Source organism: Lycium barbarum, chromosome 2 (genome assembly GCF_019175385.1).
Source record: "Lycium barbarum isolate Lr01 chromosome 2, ASM1917538v2, whole genome shotgun sequence".
Lineage (NCBI taxonomy): Eukaryota > Viridiplantae > Streptophyta > Magnoliopsida > Solanales > Solanaceae > Lycium > Lycium barbarum.
The window spans coordinates 40,684,800-40,706,123 of NC_083338.1; the positions used below are offsets into that span (position 1 = coordinate 40,684,800).

A 21,324-nucleotide genomic window follows, 5' to 3' on the forward strand; every position below is an offset into this window, starting at 1 on the left:
CCAAGCCCAAGCCATTTCATGGTTCCAGGTCATAGCATGTCAATGGATTCCTTGCCATACCAACAGCTTGTTCCATACACCTGCAACATAAGTACATTCAAAGAATAGATGGTTGATGGATTCATCCTTCACATTACACAGTAGACTGGGTAAATGTTTTCCTCATTTTACATTAGAAGAAATTTATCATTAATGAAAATGACACATAAACAGAGTAAATATTTAATGAAGATTATAACTTAGATATAAATAAGATAAAGTTCGTCAAATATCTCTAGTAATTAATATTTTTTACGGGGCATGTAAAAAATAAAGCCACAAATAATTTGACACATGAGGTAGTACTTTCAAATTGGAAACCACGAAAGTTCCACATCGTGGTTAGCGTCTAGTTTTTTTTTTCTTTTTCCTTTTTCATGTTGGCATCTATGTAGTGACTTGTTCCTAAACTTTTTCCCACCGTCCTCTCAGAAAACTCTTTAACAGATTCTTTTCTTTTTCTTTCCCATAACACAATAGAGATGCAAGAAAGACGGGGAATGATGTTTTATCGAATGTTGGAGAAATCATTTCATTCAAAGAGACACCGTCTATGGTTTCCACCCCTTACATCCGTTGATCTTCCTGACATTTGGATTCCCAACAAGGATACATCCATCAACACTAACTGTTAGTGCTGCTTTCCTTCCTCTATTTATTTTAACAGAACAATTGGTAATGCTCTTCCTATTTTCTTCATGTTTGGCTCACCTCTTAGCATATATTTTCTATTATTTGTGGTGGGGCCATCAATTCAATACAATGCGTTATGCTCTTTTCAGAATAGGGAGTCATTTGTTAGAGTGTATAAGAATAGTATTGAATATGGTGTATTATTAATGCTGAAATTAGTCATGCTGAGATTATTTCTTATCTACTGTTTTGTTTGGTCTAGTTAGGGCGGTTCTATCTTTAACGATGCTTATTCATGTATTAATAACTCTTGTATTGCTAATACCATGGTTGTATAAGAATAGTACTAAACCTGGTGTATAGTATTAGTCATAAATAGGTTGAAAAACACTACCAAATAAGAGATTAATAATATCAAAGCTAATGCATTTATTATTTTCTCTAATACATTGCCTGTCCTTAAAGGTAGTATCCTGCCCTGTTGATCAAGCAAAAAAGAAGGTACTTTCTCTCGAGCCTTGGTGCTCGACATTTGTTTACTCATCTTTCCTGTAACCTTTTGGATCCCTTATTACAACCCTAATTTCAAATATAGCATGTGTTTGCTATCCTTCGAAGTGAGAATAATGATTGATGGAAAATGGGCGATTAATTGAGTGAGAATCAGGTTTGGGGGGTGTTCGGAATAACCTGGAAGATAAAAAATATCAGCGTTCTAATAGTCTTAAGTAATTTGGCGTGTCTGGTAAAAAAGTTCAAGATCTCTGTGGTCGTAGTCCGAAAGATTGATATCATGCTGTATTGATAAACAACAACAACGCCCCAATCCTGAACGAGTTGGGATAAAGTTGATTGATGATTTTGATGGTTCTGGCTGAGTCATATGCATAACTTGTATATCTTTTAGATGCCAAGTTTGTTGTTACTAGCAAAGTCCTTGAGTAAACAAAAAAAGTGTGCTAAAACATGGCTATGTTTTCTTTAGTGAGATCTAAGGTTAATGAGGTTCTTTTCTCGTGGGTGTGGTTTTGATGCCCTTGCAATGCGATTCAAAAAGCTGTTTGTTTTATACATATAAAGTTTCACTGATAACACACTAAGATGGTTTAGAAAATGTATATAATGTGATTTAGAATGGAACATTCTAACTCCCCTATCAAATCTGTTCAACTAGCCATTCAGAAAGGAATCTTCTCCTTACAACAAAAATATAGATGAAACATAAGAGATATACAGCAGAAAAAGAAGGCAGCAGGGAACTCGAAGGATAAGTGTTCAACATCAATTATGGGGAGTCGGAAGAGAATACTCATGGACTGAACGTAATCTTTGCTTGACTAGAGGTCAAATTAATTGTTCGTATGTGAGGGGATTGAACTCCAGCAGGAGAAGAGATTATAAAGTTACTGATAAATGGTTGGAAAACTGATATATATTGCTTTCAAGAACCGAAAATTCAACACTAGCAAAAGGAGACAAAAAGACAGATCTGGCCCAACAGGTGGTTGGATTTCAGAGCTTTGGAAGCAATAAATAGTAGGGGAGGGGTAATCATTCTGTGGAATAGGCGTCAATGCGAACTAGTTGATTGTGTTGTGAGTGACTACTCAATTTATGTTCAACTTTCAAGCACTGTCAATGGGTTTAGGTGGGTTATTTCACCTGTTTATGGCCCACATCAGTAGGTATGTACATAAGAGCACTTTGAACTGGCCACAGTTAGAGGCTCTGGCAATTTCCTTGGATAGTAGCAGGGGATATCAATGTTACTAGATTTGTGGGGGAGAAAAAGAACAACACAAGACTCAGTTCGGCTACGCAAGAGTTCTCAGAGTTAATACAAGATATGGAACTTATCAATCCTCTTCTCTGCGGTGGTATCCTTACTGGGATTAAATGTGACAATTCAAATTTCTCCGCAGATTGGGATGACAGTTTCAGTAACATCAGACAATTTGTTTTACGGAAAATAACCTCAGATCACAACCCAATTTAGTTACGATGTGGCAATTGGACAGCGAAAAAATCCTACTTTATGTTTGAAACAGGGTGACTTGAATCTGAAGGATTTCGGAAATGGTAAAAGATTGGTGGGATTCCTTTGGAAATTAAGATGCTGAAACTCAAATTTAAAGAATCGAGTAGAGATACTTTAGGCAACCTGGACCGAAGAAAGAGGGATGTGCTTAACAAATTAAAGTACTAGAAAGTGTTGAGGAAGATAGGGTACTCAATGTGCAAAAACTTGAAGCGAGAGCAACCTCAATGATAGAGCTTCAAGAAGTGGCTAGACACGAAGAAATCTCACAAGATTGCTTATGTTAATAGATAGCACCTTGATTAATTAGAGTGAATGGGGACAGGTTGATGCAGTGTTATTAAAAGCGACAAGCGCAAAAAAGCTCTAAGGTCAGCTGGGGCTTTAAGCGCAAAGCGCAAATAAAGCGTGGGCTTTAATGAAAAAAGGCGCAATGGTGAAAAAATACAAATATATATATATATATATATATATATATATATATATATGTTTAGTCCAAGACTAATAATAATAAGCATGAACAACAAATATATGGACAACAAAATTGTAAAAACATTACGATAAAGTGAAATATCAATTATCTAGTGTCACCTCTTCAAGAGAGGCTCATTATCAAGGAAAAGTATGTCTTAGAGCCTTGTTGATGACACTGAAGCGCAAATAAAGCGAGGCGAAGCGCTCAACATGTTTTGAGCCTCGCTTCAGGGCTTAAGCGCACTTTAAGCGTGCCTTTGACAACACTGGGTTGATGTTCAAGAAACAGTTAAGAGGGAGATTATTAATTTCTATAACAACTTGTACCAGGGAAGTGAGAGCCGGAGGCCAAAGTTCAGACCTGACTGTTCCAAAATTTCAGACGCATTAAAAACCCTTTTCTGTTGATGAAGTGGAAGGAACCATCAGTAGTTGTGAAGGGGAAATGGCTCTCACCTTATATGGGTTCAATATGGCTTTCCACAAGCGTTGTTGGTCAGTGGTGAAGGATAACATTATGGCTGCAATCAACTTTTTCTATCAGACAGGGAATATGAGAAGAACTTTAACGCTTCTTTCATTGCCCTAATCCCTAAAAGGGTAGGTGCAGTGGATATCTAAGAATTCAGACCAATTAGTTTGGTGGGGAGTTTCTACAGGATGTTGGCTGAAAGGTTAAAGAGGGTGATGAATATATTGGCTGCGGACTCACAAATGGCATTCGCACATACCCCATGTCTCTCCACCATATTCCCAACAAAGTGTTAATTCATCTGGACAGGATAAGGAGGATTTTCCTTTGGCAAGCAAATAGCATCGAGCATAAATTCCACCTGGTAAAGTGGCAGAGGGTCATTTTACCAAAGCACCAAGGTAGACTTGGAATTAAAGACTTGGCAACTCACAACAAGTGCCTCCTGATGAAGTGACTTTGGAGGTACACACAGGAGATGTGACTTTGGAGGTACACACAGGAGAAACAAACTCTGTGGAGAAAGATGGTCAACGCAAACATGTTACTCAAAGCCATCGGTGCACAAAACATACAAGAGTCCATCATGGGGTGTGTGTGAAAAAACATATGCAAATTATGGGAGGAATTCTCAGAGCTCCAGCATTTCACAATTGGGAATGGACAACAAATCAAATTCTGGAAACATAAATGGCTTGAAAATTCAATCTTGAAGCATGATAACCACACTTTTTCAGATTGCATGTGATCCTGACTCTACAATCATCTATAACAAAGATGGCCCCATCTGAAACATTATTCTAAGGAGGAACTTATAGGATTTGGAGGTGGTGGATTTAGTCAGAATGTTAGATGCACTTGAAGGCATCTTATTGAATGAACATGATGCAGACAAATTCAAATGGGGTGGCACAAGTGATGGAAGGTATACTGTGAAGGCAGGGTACAAGTTGAATAAGGATTGCCATGGAAATCAATATGGAAAATCAAACTGCCAGCCAAGATCATCTGTTTCAGTTGGACTGCACTTTATGAAGCATGCCTGACTCAAGATAATCTTGTCAAAAGGAATTTCCAGATAGTTAGCAGGTGCTTTATGTGTCAAGGGGAAGCAGAAACCAATACTCACTTATTCCTGCACTGTACAGTTGCTACTGATATTTGGACATGTTCTGCTCTGTTTTTGGTATTAGCTGGGTCATGCCACTCAGTATCAAGGAAGCTTTCGAAAGCTGGGTAGCTGGAAAGTTGATCATACCATCAGAAGTATCTGGAGAATGACCTGCTGGTATCTTTTGGAGCATCAACTCCTGATCACACCTAAAAGCTAACACTCTTCTGTATTTATATAGCTGGGAAAATGCTAAGCCTGTAGATTCCCCAGAAAACTTTTTGAACTTTGTTAGCACTTTGTACCTAAGATAGCATATTTGTAGCGTAGCTAACAGGTTTGATTTTGCTTTTTGATGCTACTATGTAGCATTCTGTTCCTACTTGTAATATTGCATATTCTTGATGCCATTTAATGAAACCAATTACTTCATAAAAGAAAATATTGTCAATTACATAATAAAGTAATAATTCATCAATCTTTCCCTAATAACTTGTGCACTGCACATTTACAAACTAGTAGCTACTGTATTTATCGACCTATGAAAGTGTGGGAAAGGGTGGTGGAGATGAGGGTGAGGAGAGGCGTGTCTATCTCAGAGAACCAGTTCGGATTCATGCCAGGGCACTCAACTACAGAAGCTATTCATCTTGTACGGAGACTGGTGGAGCAGTCTAGGGAGAGGAAGAGGGACTTGCACATGACATTCATCGACCTAGGAAAGGCATTCGACAAAGTGCCGAGAGAGGTTCTATGGAGATGCTTGGAGGTTAGAGGTGTACCTGTGGCGTACATTAGGGCGATCAAGGACATATATGATGGGGCCAAGACCAGGGTAAGGACTATGGGAGGAGACTCAGAACGCTTTCCAGTGGTGATGGGGTTGCACCAGGGATCAGCTCTTAGCTCATTTTTATTTTCCTTGGTGATGGATGGATTGACGCGGCAAATTCAAGGTGAGGTGCCATGGTGTATGTTATTCGCAGATGACATAGTCCTGATTGACGAGTCTCGCAGCGGAATTAACGCTAAGCTGGAGGTTTGGAGACAAACTCTGGAGTCTAAAGGGTTCAAGTTGAGTAAGATCAAGACAGAGTACTTGGAGTGCATGTTCAGTGATATAGTGCATGAGGCGGACATGGAAGTGAAGCTTGGCAACCGGGTCATTTAGAAGAAAGATAGTTTCAAGTATCTTGGGTCTATTATACAAGGAAATAGGGAGATTGATGATGACATCACACACCGTATTGGTGCAGGGTGGATGAAATGGAGTTTGCCTCCGGAGTGTTGTGTGACAAGAAGGTGCCACCAAAACTTAAAGGCAAGTTCTACAAAGTGGTGGTTAGACCAACTATGTTGTATGGGGCGAAGTGTTAGCCAATCAAGAAATCTCATGTTCAGAAGATGAAAGTGGCGGAAATGAGAATGCTGCGATGGATGTATGGGCACACTAGGAGCGATAGGATTAGGAATGAAGTCATCCGAGACAAGGTTGGAGTAGCCTCAGTGGAAGACAAGATGCGGAAGCGAGGCTGAGATGGTTTGGGCATGTGATGCGGAGAGATGCAAATGCCCCAGTGCGGAGGTGCGAGAGGCTGACTAGCGACGGTTTTAGAAGAGGTAGAAGTAGGCCGAAAAAGTATTGGAGAGAGGTGATTAGACAGGACATGGCGCATTTCCTGCTTACCGAGGACATGACCTTAGATAGGAGGGTATGGAGGACTCATATTAGGGTAGAAGGCTAGTAGGTAGTCGCGTTTATCCTTTCTTACGAGTAGTTATATTGCTCTATAGTTTCTTGTCTCTTGATATCTGCAAGTAGCTGTTGGTTTATAATGGCTTATTTACTTTCATAGTTTTCATTTTCATAATTGCTTTGATTTGTTTGCCCGTATCTAACCTTTCATATGCCTTTTCTTGAGCCGAGGGTCTTCCGGAAACAGCCTCCCTACGGGTAGGGGTAAGGTCTGCGTACACTCTACCCTCCCCAGACCCCACGCTGTGGGATTCACTGGGTATGTTGTTGTAGCTGCTGTATTTATCACATTACGAAAAACTATAGTGTGTTGTCACCCAAGTTTCAAGAACTATCTTTTATAGCCTTAAAATTGTTGAAGAACTCACTTATGACAAAGAATTTCCTGAACTTCCAATGGCATGGACGAGAAATCAAATAATGTCAATTAGTCTACTCCGTGGCCACCTTCCTCATGTTGCAAAGTAACTACCGTGATATCAATAACGCTGTGAGAATGTACATATGAGAGTGCACTTTTCGTTATTTGAAAAAAACTGTGATGTTTTTTTCGGCTTCTGTTGATTAGTTTGTTTAGCAAATTTATTTGTGAGTGATTCCTTACGCACATTATCTTTGGTATAAAAGCGTACTTAATATTTTACTGTTGTGTAAATAAAGCAGCTATTGAGCAAACAGCTAGAGTGCTCGAGGGAAAGCCGATTGCAAACAATATAAACTCTCGGATAGCAGCTGAAATTTGTGAAATGAAGAATAGGATTGGAAAAACTCCAGGTTTAGGTGTTATCCTTGTGGGTGGAAGGAGGGATTCTCAATCTTTTGTCCATATTAAGATGAAAGCTTGCGTGAAAGTTGGAATAGCACCATTCACCGTGGAACTTCCAGAGGATTGCAGTGAAGCTGAATTACTTGATGCTGTTTCAAGTTTTAATGAGAATCCATTAATACATGGTGTAATGGTGCAGCTTCCTTTGCCAAAAGTAATTTACCCATCTCCATTTCTCTGCTGAATCTTTTCTTTATTTCTTTATTAACTTCAAATTATATTTTCAAGCTTTTAAAAGCAAGGCTCCTTTTCGATTTAGCTGTTTTCAGATTGTTTTTCAGATGAAACTATGTGCTCATGCTGCTTTCATTGTGCAACATGTACCCATATATCACGATCTCAAAAGCACATAAGTTTCATATTACACTTTCTTTGCCCTTAAACTGTTGTTATGTGTTTGCCGTGTAGTCACATTTAGTTAGTATTCTCACCCACTAATTTTCCTCATCCAATCTTTCATAGAGTTTTGTTCCTTTCTATTAGAAAGACATTAATCAAGACTGATTATGTTGAGCACTATGAGTCCATATTGGCTACTTATAAGGAGCAGTTTCTTTCAAGGGAGGGAGATTGATCCTTGTGAAAACTTCTTTGTCAAATCTCCCGCTTATTGTATGTCACTTTTTGTGATGCTGATGTCCATTGCAGATGGAATTAAATTCCTAAATGGGAAGGAAAAAGAAAATCTAGTAAAGGTTTTCTTATCATACTGGACATTTAAGGTCCACCATTTCTTGTGGAGGATTGCGAGTCAGGAATCATTACCTTTTTAACCAAGCCCTTCTAGGAAAATGGTTATTAAAATTTAACATTGAGGAGAATGAACTGTCTGATAAACTTAAAAAAAAAAAAATTAATTTTGATAAGGAGAGGAAGATGGATCAGTAAAGAAAATAGGTGACATTCTTTTTCTTGTGGAAGGGGATTAGCAAAGGTTAGATATAAGTCCATTCACATTTCATTCAACGCGGGGATGAGAAAAATAACTTTCTTTTGTTGGGAGGACACGCCGTGCAAAGAAGGGATTTTGAAGAATGTATTACCATACAAAAATATTGTCGACAAAATTTGCCGATTGGAAGCAGTTACTATTCACAATTTTCAAATTGTTCACCGCCACAAATCTGAGAAGAGGCCTTATCAAAAAAAAAAAAAAAAAAAGAGAGAGAGAGAGAGAGGAGATAAGATCAGGAATTGGATCCATGTCATTTTATCTTTTTTATTGATCCATAATATTGGTATGCTTTTGGAGATTGAGACAACTTGAATAGGCAAATATCCGACAATGGTTATGCTTTCCATGATGCGTTCCTTGAGCGGTGTTATTATTATTAGCAGCAGTGGCGGTGTCGTCGTCCTCATCACTAACTTAGAGAAGGATTTTTCTCCTTTGAAAATTAATTGGTGGCTTAATGGTCCTAGGAAAGCTTTTCTATAGTTTTTTCCCTTGCTTGTAAGGCTTGTTTGGAATCATCTAATTACTGTGGATAATCTTCATTAGGAGGAAGTAAATTTTGTGGATGGGTGCATTTTAGTGTGAGAGCTAAGGACACTGTACACTACACAAAATGTTTCTTCATTGTGATTGGGCAAACAACTGTCATTGATTAATTCTCTCTTTTGGCCGTGAAGCACTTATGTATTGTCTGTTATCAGAAGCGCGGGAGTTGGTGCTTGGATGCTTTAGTCTTATCAGTTTATTCTGTTGGAAAGAAATAGAAGGCTTTCTGTGGATAAGACAGATCTGTACAAGTTTAATCTCACTTCATATCTGCCCTTTTTCTTTGGGTCATGGAGAAAACAACCTCATCGCTCTTAAATCTGTGTGCTTTTAACATTTCTCTTTGTGCAGCTGATAGGCATGTCTCTCTATTCATTGTTGTTGTTTCTATCATGTATCTACTCTTTTTATCCTATTGGGTTTGGCTCCCATTTGATGCCATGTCAAGTACTAAGTCAGACATGTAGCTATTAAAAGTGTTGTATTGGTTCTTCCCTAGATTCTTCTCCTGATTCTTCATGTTCGGATGATTTTCCTTTTTGAAGTTAGTCCTAAAGGGTGATCTTTAGCATATTCTAACTTTGGAATTGATTTATGGGCACAGCACTTGGATGACGAAAAGATTATAAGCTATGTGAGTCCGGAGAAAGATGTGGATGGCTTCCATCCGACCAATATGGGAAATCTTGCCATGCGGGGAAGGGAACCATCATTCATCCCTTGTGCTTCAAAGAGTTGCATTGAGTTACTGCTCAGGAATGATGTGGAAATCAAAGCGAAAAATGTAGTGGTGGTGGGGAGGAGCAAGCTTGTGGGGTCGCCCACTTCTTTGCTAATGCAGGTAGACCATTTTCTTATGCTGCCAAATTGGAAACTATTATCCTTGGCTTAGTGCATTTATAATGCGCAGAGGCACCATGCAACAGTCACTACTGTGCATGCATTTACTGGGAATCCAGAGCAAATAACCCATGGGGCTGACATATTGGTTTCAGATATTGGAGTTCCAAACATGATCCGAGGGCACTGGCTGAAACCAGGGGTTATTGTTGTTGATATGGGTGCAAATTCAGTTGAGGTAACCACAAGCAGATATGTTGCAAATCCATGCTTGGATTTGTTGTGCATGCTAAATTTACTTTAGATTCTTCTTTGGCAATTTACACTTCAGTTTTTTATGCATGCTAGTGGTACAGCCTACAATAGTTCCTTTGTAGATATCTTGGTTCACACTGAGCAGCTACCTTTTAAATCTTAAGTCCTCACTTTTCTAATTTCTCTATTGTGAATTATGAGTGTCATTCTTTATATTGATAGCTGAAGGGGAGCCTTGGCGTAACTGGTAAAGTTGCTGCCATGTGACCAGGAGGTCATGGGTTCGAGCCGTGGAAACAGCCTCTTGCAGAAATGCAAGGTAAGGCTGCGTACAATAGACCCTTGTGGTCCGGCCCTTCCCCGGACCCCGCGCATAGCGGGAGCTTAGTGCACCGGGCTGCCCTTTTATTCTTTATATTGATAGCTATGGTCTTATGCAGGATACTAGCAGTTTGCAGAGACATCGCCTGGTTGGAGATGTTTGCTATGAGGAAGCCATAGTGAAGGCCTCAGCTATTACCCCTGTTCCCGGAGGTGTTGGACCCATTACAATCTCTATGCTCCTTTCCAACACTATTGATGCTGCTAAGCGTACTTACAGGCACACCCAATAATTGGTTGCTTTTAATTTTAATCTACCAATATTGAGGACACCGTATTGTTTCTAGCAGGAAACTCCCGAGGTATGTGTTGGGTCCCACATCGAGTATGGGAAGGGAATTTGAACTCTTTATATGGTCTTGAGCAATCCTCACCTCTTGGGCTAGTTTTTGGTGTTAAGTTAGGCCCAATATCCATTTCTTTAATAGAATGGATCATAACCACAATCATGTTCTGCATTTCACTTTTCACAATGTTGCTCGGACTTTTCAAAATAATCAACAGGTACGTGTCGTATCCTACAGAGGATCCTCCACGGTGTGACAACATTTTTGAAGAGTCCGAGTGACATAGCTCCCTAGATAATCTAAATTTTGCATACTCTTGCGACTGGTAATGAAATTTTCGTTTCTTCTTCCCCTTGTGTTCTGGGCAAAAGAGGAAATGAGGGGTACATAAGAGCCCAAATTGACTTTCGAGATTCTTTGATGCAGTTCCAAGATTTCTGTCATGACCCGACTAGGGGCCGTGACGAGTACCCGGGGCTAACCACCGAGCACCACTCATTCTATTACTTATCATGCTCGTTAAGCGTACATTCATTAATATGATGCTCAAATCATAGGAAAAACCGTTTTCCATTTGGAAACATAATTACTTTTATATACATAAGCCTCTCGGCTATCAAAATGATAATATAGATACAATAGTAACATCGTGAGACCATACTACCCACACATACGTATCTACGAGCCTCTACTAGAGTACTAGACATATGTGGACGGGACAAGACCCCGTTGTGCCCAAAATACATATACATATATATACACAAAAGGATAAACCAAATAGCACCTCCGGAATAATGGAGTGCTCCTGAAAATCTGCTGGTAGCTCCTATAGGTCTGCACCGTCTCCCTGTCTACCTGTGGGCATGAACACAACGTCCAAAGAAAACGGACGTTAGTACGAACATTGTACTGAGTATGTAAGGCGTGAATGAAATGAACATGATAGAGAAATCATAAGTCATAAGGTGAAGGCAAAACCTGCGTGACTTTTAAGGATGGATACATTTCATACATATATCATATATACATAATCATAGTACATGAATCATCATAGCACATACATTATTGTGTTATATAATTCATCATCGTAGTACCGTATCTGCTCATACACATAAAACATTATTCGTATTCGGCCACGTAGTGGCTCAACAATATCACATACATATCTTCCGTACCCGGCCATAACAAGGCTCGGTATATCTCATCATCATCATTGCCTTCACATACATCTCATAAGCTTATCATAACTTTCCATAAGGCATACATTTGAATTTAAAGACAATCTATGAAAATCATATCATATTCGTAGCGTAAACTTCGTATAAATATCGTATGATAGACTTTATAATCTCTAGACTTAGGCTCATCATTACCATCCTCGCATCTATGGCATATCTCTTACCTTTATCTCGTATGAAATCCTCTATGAACATAGACTCGTAATTTTTCGGGACATTGGTCATAGGACGTGCATTAGAGCTTATAGACAATCTATAACAATATCGGGGTGACATAAGGTCGAGAACCCCCGATTACATTATGAAGTGACCATATTCATCATATCTCACCTTGAAGGAACTGACATTTTAAGGTGAGTGTACACCATGAACAACATCAAGGGATCGTAAGTAAGATCATTAACTTCGTGAACATCATATCTTGCTTTAGAATATCTAGACTTAAACTTATCATTATTATTATCACATTCATGACATATTCCTCATCTTTATCTCATAAGAAGATCTTTATCAATGTTGACTCATAGTTCCCGGAATATAAGAAAGTCATGGAGAGGTAGGGGAAATAATATCATAGGAATCATATAAGGATCATCATCTTCGTAGAAATGTCATTCATGAGCTTTAGAATTTCTAGACTTAGATTCATCATCAATATTGTCATGCTAGTAACGTGTCTCTTTTCTTTATCTTGTATGAAGCTCTTTATGATCGTAGACTCATAGTTTCCGCTATGTAGGAAAATCATGGAAAGATAGAAGGATTCATGCTATAGGAGTCATGCCTTAGAAAGAAGGGACTAGCCTTACATACCTTTTCCTTTAGCTATTCTACCGCTTGATCGTTCTCCTTCAATGCTCACGTCCTTACCTTCAAGGAGTTCGTATTAACATTAGTTAGACGATTATAAGAACGTGCTTTCTAAAGCTAGAGAAAATTGGGTGGCATTTCCTTTGTTTCTACTACTTTCTCCATATCTTATATCAATTCCCAAACATCCATAACAACATTCACAATATTATAGACAACAATCATTATTCATCTACATTATCCACATTTCACAATTTCACTTCAATTCCTCCATAATCATGGTCATGGTTCACTATTGCGTTTTCTCACATATAATACTTATCCCATGTTCTAAATGTCACTTATAGCATACTTATAATCACAACATATCAATATTCATAATTCACCCCAAATTACCACTCGACAATGACACTATTTCCACATTCATGACCTATTTTCTATATCCTTCTACAATCCAAGTGTTTTAACTTTTCACACCTTAAACAACATAGAATGATCATAAAACTCACCTTAGATAATGAAAGAATAAGCCTTGAGTGGAAATTCTCTTCTTGTACCAAAACCCTAACTCACTTCCCTTGGGATTTCTTGGCTTAGATGAACTTTGTTATGTTTCATACTGTCACGACCCGACCAGGGGCCGCGACGGGTACCCGGGGCTAACCACCGAGCACCCTCCGTTTTACTGCTTATCACTACCATTTAATGCTTTTATCAATATTACACTCGAGTTACAAGAAAATCATCTTTCCTTCGAAGATATAAATACTTTTATATGCACAAGCCTTTTGGTCATTGAAATAATATATACATACATATACATACATACATACATATATATATATATATATATATATATATAACAACCTCGTGAGACCATACCACCTACACTGCATATCTACGATCCTCTACTAGAGTACTAGACATATGGACGGGATGGACCCCGTCGTGCCCAAAACATACATGTACATAAAAGGAAAACCACAAGCACCTTCGGAACAATGGAGTGCTCTCAACAGCTAACAGCCCCTACGAGTTTGGAGCAGGATCACCTCCCTGTCTACCTGTGGGCATGAACGCAGCGTCCAAAGAAAACAGACGTCAGTACGAATATTGTACTGAGTAATGACTGTCACATAGAAAAGGAGTGATGCATGCTGGCTTACTCATAATCATCATCATATCATAAATGCATAAATATATAAGCTGCCCGTCCATGTCGGATCGGTGTGATAATCATTAGCCCGTGTCCAGGCCTCCCGCGTCCGGGGAATCATCTCCTGCCGCTCACTAGTGGTGTCTGCCCATGTCATCTGGCCATGGTGTATAGCTGCCCGCCTTAGTGGTGACTGCCCGACCAAGTAGGTGCGGTGTTATATCATCATCATAATATACATATCATAGTGCATGCATAAGGACTCAAAGACAACTATGCTTTATCGGGGTGACGTATGGTCGTGATCCCCCGATTCCATTATGGAGCACTCATTAACATCCTGCCTCACCTTGAAGGGAATAGTATATGAGGTGAGAGTAAGCAATAATGACATCATATCATGAACACCTAGAACTCCTATGCTCTAACTCATTACCTTGTGTAGCTAATTAGGGATGTCCGCTCGTATCTTTTCGGAACTTAAGAGATTCATGGAGAAGAAAGAAAGTCATATTATAGGATTCATGCCATAGAAGGAAAGGACTAGCCTTACATACCTTTGACGTTTAACTAAGCTATCGCTTGCTTGTTCTCCTTCGATATCACGTTTCTACCTTCAAGAGAGAATTCGCACTAACGATAGTTAATCGACTATAAGAACGCGCTACTATTTCTCGGGAAAATTGGGCAGCACTTCCTTTATTTATACTACTCTTCCCACATTCTATATCAACTCCCAACGTTAATAACAACATCCACAATATAGCAATAACAATCATCATTTATCTACATTTACCACAATTCACCATTCCTCTTAGATTTCTCCACAATTATGATTATAATTCGTTATCGCGTTTTCTCATATATAATACTTATTCCATGGTCTAAATGTCACTTACAACATATTCACAATCACATCATACCAACATTCATAATTTATTCTAATCACTATTCACACATTCATGACCCAATTTCTATGTCTTTTCACAATTCAAGTGTTTCAACTTTCAACCACTCAAACCATATAAAAGGGTCATAAAACTCACCTTAGAGTGGAACTTCTCTTCTTGCATCAAAACCCTAACTCATTCTTCTTGAGTTTTCTTGGCTTAGATGAACTTTTAATGAGTTTCATAAACTTGATTTCATGGATTTGGTGTAGTTGACCATGGTTTTCCTTTGATTTCTTGTGGATGAATGGTGGAGAAGGTTCTAGAGAGTTCTTGGAGAGAAGAGAGTGGAAGATGAAATAAAATAAAATGGAGGAGGGGTCTTATATTAATTCATGAAATCAGTCCCATCCGAGATGTACGGTGCGATCGACGGAGCGTCGATTGGATCGACGGGGCGTCGATCCGACCGTCGAAACCATTAAATTTCCAGTGAGCAATCTGTCATTTCTCCTCATTCGACGGTGAGAAGGACGATCCGTCGAACTGATCGACGGAGCGTCGACCTGTTCGTCGAATGGCTTCGCTCCAGCTTAACTTTTACGACAAAATCGACGGGGCGTCGTCTTGTTCGACGGTACAAGGAACGATCGTCGAACCCCCTTTTTGCTGAACTGCGGTGAAGTTTCATTTAACGAGCTTTTCTCCCTTGCCTTTAACTTCTTTGAAATCTTAACTAGGATTATGAAGTATCCCTTCTTACTTGTAGGGACATCATGCTCGTCTTAACTTCCGTTAGTTCCTTCGCCGCTTCGCAACCCAAAGTTCCGAGGTATAACACATACACTTGATTTTGTGGGTTTGATGAAGTTGATCTTGAATCTTTCTTGAGTTCTTGTGGATGAAGAGTAGAGGGTTTTCTAGAGTGTTCTTGAAGTGAGAGGTGAAAATGAAATGAAATAAATGAACTTGGTTCCTCTTATATAAATCATACAATCTGTCCCGACATGAACATACGGACCAACATACGGTCCGTACATTTTATACAGGCTGTATGTTTGGTCCAGTGAAGGTTGCCCATCTGGGCTAAATATACGGCTTAACATACGGCCAGTATAATTTATACGGCCAGTATGTTGGGCCGTATAATGCCCAGCTATTCCAATTTCGTTCTCGTCGACTCGTTTGATCTCCAATCCTTATGGAGCCTTCTTGACACTTCTTTAACACCTTAATACCAATCTAAGGGGCGTTATCACTCTTCTCCAAGACATCATTACGCCATCCTTAACTTGTCACTCGTAATTCTTACCCGACACACAACATACCCCTTGCTTTCCTCGACAACCTTCTTCCCTCACCTCAGATTGTCTTTAAAATTTCGATTAGGATCGTCAAATGCTATTTCTTACTTATCAAAACATTGTATGCGTCGTGCCCTTCGTTAGTCTATTCACTGTACGTTAACGGAAAATTTCCAAGGTGTAACAATTTCTCTTTCAGATGTAAAAGTTACGTGATATGCTTTTCAATGATAAAATAAAAAAAGAGACCTGAAATAATGTATTAAGTTCTTCTAAACTCTATAATAACTATATGTTTGGGGAATACATATAGTCACCTACAAAGAAGGGGAATGCAACTTTGTTCTATTTGCCACTTATGTGGGAAAAATGCAGAAACAGATAGTCATCTTTTCATGCACTGTAAGTGACTGCACAACTATGGGACATCTTCCTAGCATGCCAATGAATACACCGATATCCTGGCACAACAGCTCAAAAGGAAGATGGAATATGATCCTGGACAGCATATGGTGGATTAAGGAAAGGAATCTAAGATGCTTTGGAGGCAAACACAACCCAGTCCAAGAGATAAAACTTAGTTGTATTTTGCTTTCTCATTTTTGGTGTAAACAAGAGGACATAAGAAGACACTGAGTCTCTACTACTAGTCCTAGAGTCTCTATGGAGCAGTAGATATTGTTTAGTCTAGAATTTTTGCGACATACTCTCTGTAAATATGGTCCTCACAGCCTTTTGTGATTTTTTTACAAATTTGTTACCGTATCAAAAAATAAAATAAAAATAAAAATAAAAACTACAAGTTTGGGGGTTTTGTGTGACTTATTCAAGCAGCCTTAAGATGTATACCCCCTTATCTGCGAGTCCGACAATTATCTTGTGTAATTTGGTATAGTTTAGGAAACAAACAACAACAACAACATACTCAGTGTAATTCCAAAAATGGGGTCTGTGGAGGGTAGGATGTACGCAGACCTTACCTCTACCTTTACGGGATAGAGAGGTTGTTTCCGATAGACCCTCGGCTCAAAAGAGAGTGAGCAATGCAGGGATGTATACCCCCTTATCTGTGAGTCCTACAATTATCTTGTGTAATTTGGTATAGTTTAGGAAACAAAATCTTTGGTAATTCTAATTTCTTGTGGTAGTTTTCTTTTGAGAGTAATCTAGGATATAAAGCAAAATGTATTAATTGATTCTGTCAGTCCAGATTTTATATATTTTCTGTGTACTCAAGTATAGATATAAGGAGATTACAATCTAAACAAGCAAGCTTTTTTTGGTTTATTGTAAGGTCCTTTTGACAGGTAACAAACTTTACGAGTAGAACACCTAAATAGGGTGTTACTCCTATACATGTGCACACAAGCCCAAATTATATAAGCAAAAGGATTTGCCCCTCAAAACAATTGTTTTTCCTACATTATTGAAGAAGAAACAAATTGCTTTTCCAATAGTTAACTTTCCACTTAATACTTTACAGATATTATCATGAGACACTTTTAAATGATCACCCGCAACAAACAAGGTGTGTACTAATGCTTAAAGTTATGTGCAGTTGTTCAACTCTGATATGAAGTTAGAACCACTTTTTCCAATACATTCTTTCATTAAATTCAGTAATTTCTTATTCTTTACTTACAAGGGAAAAATTGCTTTAATTCCTTGTGGTTGTTGGCTTCTATCTTATCAGAAGTCCCTTGTGTTTAATACTCTTCAGATTCCTTTTGGAAAAATGTCTCTAGGTGTGCAAGCCTTGTGATGTGCATCCGATGGAGGCTTGTGTCTTGGCTAAGTACCCACTATACTTTGGTTGGTGATTCCGTTGTTAACACTTTCTTTTCATTTCTGACATCAACAGGCTATGGTTGACCACAACTTGGTTTCTGTAATATAACCGATATGTTTCCAACTGAGAAAATCAACCCACTTTCTGAGTGGTTAGCAGCATGGGAAGCTATCAGCAAAGAGGAAGAAAATACTTTTTAGTTTTTTATTCATGTGCGGGAGGTTGGGAAAGATGCGAACCACTTACTAATTCATTGCAGGTTGTCATTTGGTTGTGGAATCTGTAACCTGTTCTGAATCGAATGTGTAATGCTGAACACTGGCAAAGACTTGTTTCTAAGTTGATATTCAGAAGAAAAAGGAGAAAAGCATGACCATGGAATTTGGTTCTTTTGACACTCGTCTGGACAACTTTGAAAGAAATGAATCAAAGAGTTCTTGAAGGAGTTTTCACTCCTTTGCACATACTCTGAGAAGCATTCGTGTATTCTCTAAAATTTTGGAGCATTTGTTAGCGTAGATGGTAGGGTATACATGATAATCATATTCTGTATGAATTTCTACTTTTATATAGCACTTGTATATGAGGTTCAACGTTCACACTATAATTTTGTCACTTTAACCACAAAAAAGGAAAAAGATCCTCAGAAAAATTCAACTTTTGATTGTGGAAGATTTAAATTCTGTGCTCCAATCTTGTTTACAATGATAGTGAACCTTGCTTTGTCTTTCTAAAAAGGTCCTCCTGTACCTTAATGATCTAAGGCTGGTCATTGAAAGTAAAGAGATGTGGCGCCCCGCAGAAGTTTCCAATTGTTTAGGTTTAAGGCTTCATTTGCTTGCACTTAATGAATGTCATAATCTTAATTCAGTCAGAAAGTTAGTTTGTTTTTTAGGTCTGAATTTTAATCACCACCCACCATACTCAGGCACAGCCACTACTACTGCCAATCCCTGCAATCAACTTTCACCAAATCACCAGTTACCATTTATAATCATCACCACCAACCACAATTACCACAACAAGTAAAACCATTAGTCACCCCTATAGGATGCCAACCGCGCCTTCATTAACAGTCGCCGCCACCAACTATCACCATCAACCACTATCACTAACCACGACAACCAGCTACCATCACCACTACTTACTAGCCACAACTAGCCAAGGCCATCCCCAATTCACACCCACAACTACCACTGCCATCGCTAGCGCTAGCCATCACCACCACTAACCGTCATATAATTTATTAAAATATTTTGTTGATACAATATTTGAACTTAGTATTTTATGAAATTTTATTTATATTAATTTTTAAATTCAGATAAATTTTATATATTCAGATGTTGAACAAATAAACCGTCTTAATTATTTTATATTGAGATCTTAATACATCATCTTAATAATTAGATGTGCATTTAGATTCGAACATCTAAATCTCAATGCACATCTTAAGATTCATATGTATATTCAGATTCAAACGTCTTGATCTTAGTGAAATAAATGAGAGTGTGTACTACCTGCAAAACTTGTCATTTTGCGTGCAAACAAGAGTTAATGATACGAGGGATGTGAAACATTAGACTAAAGGTGGGACATGATTTGGAAGATTATACGGATGCGTGGGTAGTTGCTAGTAGTTTCGTGCGAGTTGAAAATGTTAATGTCACGACCCAACCGAAGAGTCATGACGGGCACTCGGAGTTAACCTGCCGAGCACCTCATGACTTACATTCCATAATCTATATCTAAGTGGACTATAAAGCTAACTCATAAGCACCATAATCCGTAAGGGCATAAGTCCAAGAGATATATGCACATGTAAATTCGCTATCAAACTATGCTCATATAAACAAGCCGACAAGGGTGCCAAAAATGATATAACAAAATGTGAACCGGAGAGGTCATAAAACATCTAACTATACACATCTGTCTACGAGCCTCTACATGGAGTGCATAATATCATAAGGACGGGACAGGATCCCGCCATGCCCATATATACACAAAAGAATAGTACCAGCTGAATTGCAGCTCCGGAACAAGTGGAGCACTCCTGTACAATCGTTGATGAAGCTGCCTAGGGGTCTGGTCCGTCTCCCTGTCTACTTGAGGGCATGTTACACCTCGAAAAATTTTTCGTTGATGCACCGTGAATAGACTAACAAAGAGCACGAGTATACGACATTTCGATAAGTGAGAGATGACATTTGATGCCCCTAATTAAGATTTCAAAGACATTCGAGGTAAGGGAAGAAAGCTGCCGAGCAAAGGCAAGGTATATGTTATGTATCGAAAAGGATTTACGAGTAACAAGTTAATGATGATTTAATAGCGTCTTGGAGAATAATTATAATGTCCCTTAGATCGTTAATGAGGCGATAAACAAGTATCAAGAAGGTTCCGTAAGGATTGGAGATCAAACCAAGTGACAAGAACAAGATCAGAGAGAAGATGGGTTCCACGACCGATTATACGGTCCGTATAATGGTCCGCAGAATTGTCACAGTGAAGTCCCTCACTGGTGAGGTTTTCCGGTCACTTATACGAACCGTATAAAGTTATACGGCCCGTATAATGTGTCGTATAATGGTCACAGAGGCGAGGTGTTGAAGAGGTGATTTTACGGTCACTTATACGGATCGTATAAAATTATACGGCCCATATAACGTGCCGTATAATGGGCACAGAATCGAGTGGTTAAAGGGGCGATTTCACGGTAACTTATACGAACCGTATAAGTTTATACAGACCGTATAAGTGTCTGTATAATTTCCCGACAGATCAGACTTTCACGATATTAAAAAGGGACCAAGTCATTATTTCATTTCATTTTTCATCCAACACTTCAAGAACTCTCTAGAAACCCTCTCCACTCTTCATCTACAAGAACACAAGAGAAATTTATGATCAACTTCATCAAACTAAGCAAACCAAGTGTAAGAAACTCATTAAAGATCATCCAAGTTAAGAAATCTCATTGGAGATGAACTAGGGTTTTGGCTCAAGTGAAGTATTTCCACCCAAAGCTTATTCCTACAACATCTAAGGTAAGTTTTATGATATTTCCATGTTATTTAAGGTATTGAGAAGTTGAAACACTTGGATTGTAGAAGGAGATAGAAAATGGGTCATGAATGTGGGAATAGTGTCATTTTTGAGTAATAGCTTGGGTTGAGTAATGATTCTTGATATGTTATGAATATAATCATGTTATAAATGATATTGAGAATATGGGATAGACATTGTATATGAGCGAAGGTAATAGTGTGCTATGACCATGGATATGGATGACTTGAAGTGAATTGAGGAATATGGATAATGTAGTTAAATGAAGACCATTGTTATGATATTGTGAATGTTGTTATTGATGTTGGGAGTTGATATATGATATGGAGGAAGTCGTATAAATAAAAGAGATGTTGTCAAATTTTCTCTAGCTTTAGTCATGTATGCTAGCTATCGATCTTTCTAATAATAGTATAACTCTAATGAAGGTAGAAACGTGAGCATTGAAGGAGAACGTGCAA

The 21,324-nt window shown here is 38.6% G+C and overlaps 1 protein-coding gene across 7 annotated transcripts; it reads left to right on the plus strand.

The window, feature by feature from the left end:
* The first annotated feature begins 375 nt into the window (after positions 1-375).
* On the plus strand, positions 376-18,495 carry LOC132626434 (bifunctional protein FolD 2-like). Of its 7 annotated transcripts, XR_009577290.1 has the most exons (7): positions 378-669; positions 7,184-7,503; positions 9,455-9,691; positions 9,761-9,928; positions 10,386-10,628; positions 17,495-17,539; positions 17,873-18,494. XR_009577290.1 is itself a non-coding variant. In XM_060341299.1 (6 exons), the coding sequence occupies exons 1-6, from the start codon at positions 522-524 to the stop codon at positions 17,881-17,883; spliced, it is 978 nt and encodes a 325-aa protein (XP_060197282.1). In that variant the 5' UTR covers positions 377-521; the 3' UTR covers positions 17,884-18,493. The 7 variants fall into 7 exon arrangements, 4 of the variants coding, with proteins under 4 accessions (XP_060197283.1, XP_060197282.1, XP_060197279.1 ...); XM_060341299.1 differs by lacking the exon at positions 17,495-17,539 and having other exon boundaries at positions 377-669; positions 10,386-10,479; positions 17,873-18,493; XR_009577289.1 differs by having other exon boundaries at positions 17,495-18,495.
* The last annotated feature ends 2,829 nt before the right edge of the window (positions 18,496-21,324 follow it).

Bases quoted from the DNA above. Each gene is read 5' to 3' on its own strand.
- LOC132626434 (XM_060341296.1), top strand. From the start codon at position 522: ATGCAAGAAAGACGGGGAATGATGTTTTATCGAATGTTGGAGAAATCA. The intron at 670-7,183 runs GTTAGTGCTGCT...GTGTAAATAAAG, and splicing joins TACATCCATCAACACTAACT to CAGCTATTGAGCAAACAGCT. The intron at 9,692-9,760 runs GTAGACCATTTT...TATAATGCGCAG, and splicing joins CCACTTCTTTGCTAATGCAG to AGGCACCATGCAACAGTCAC.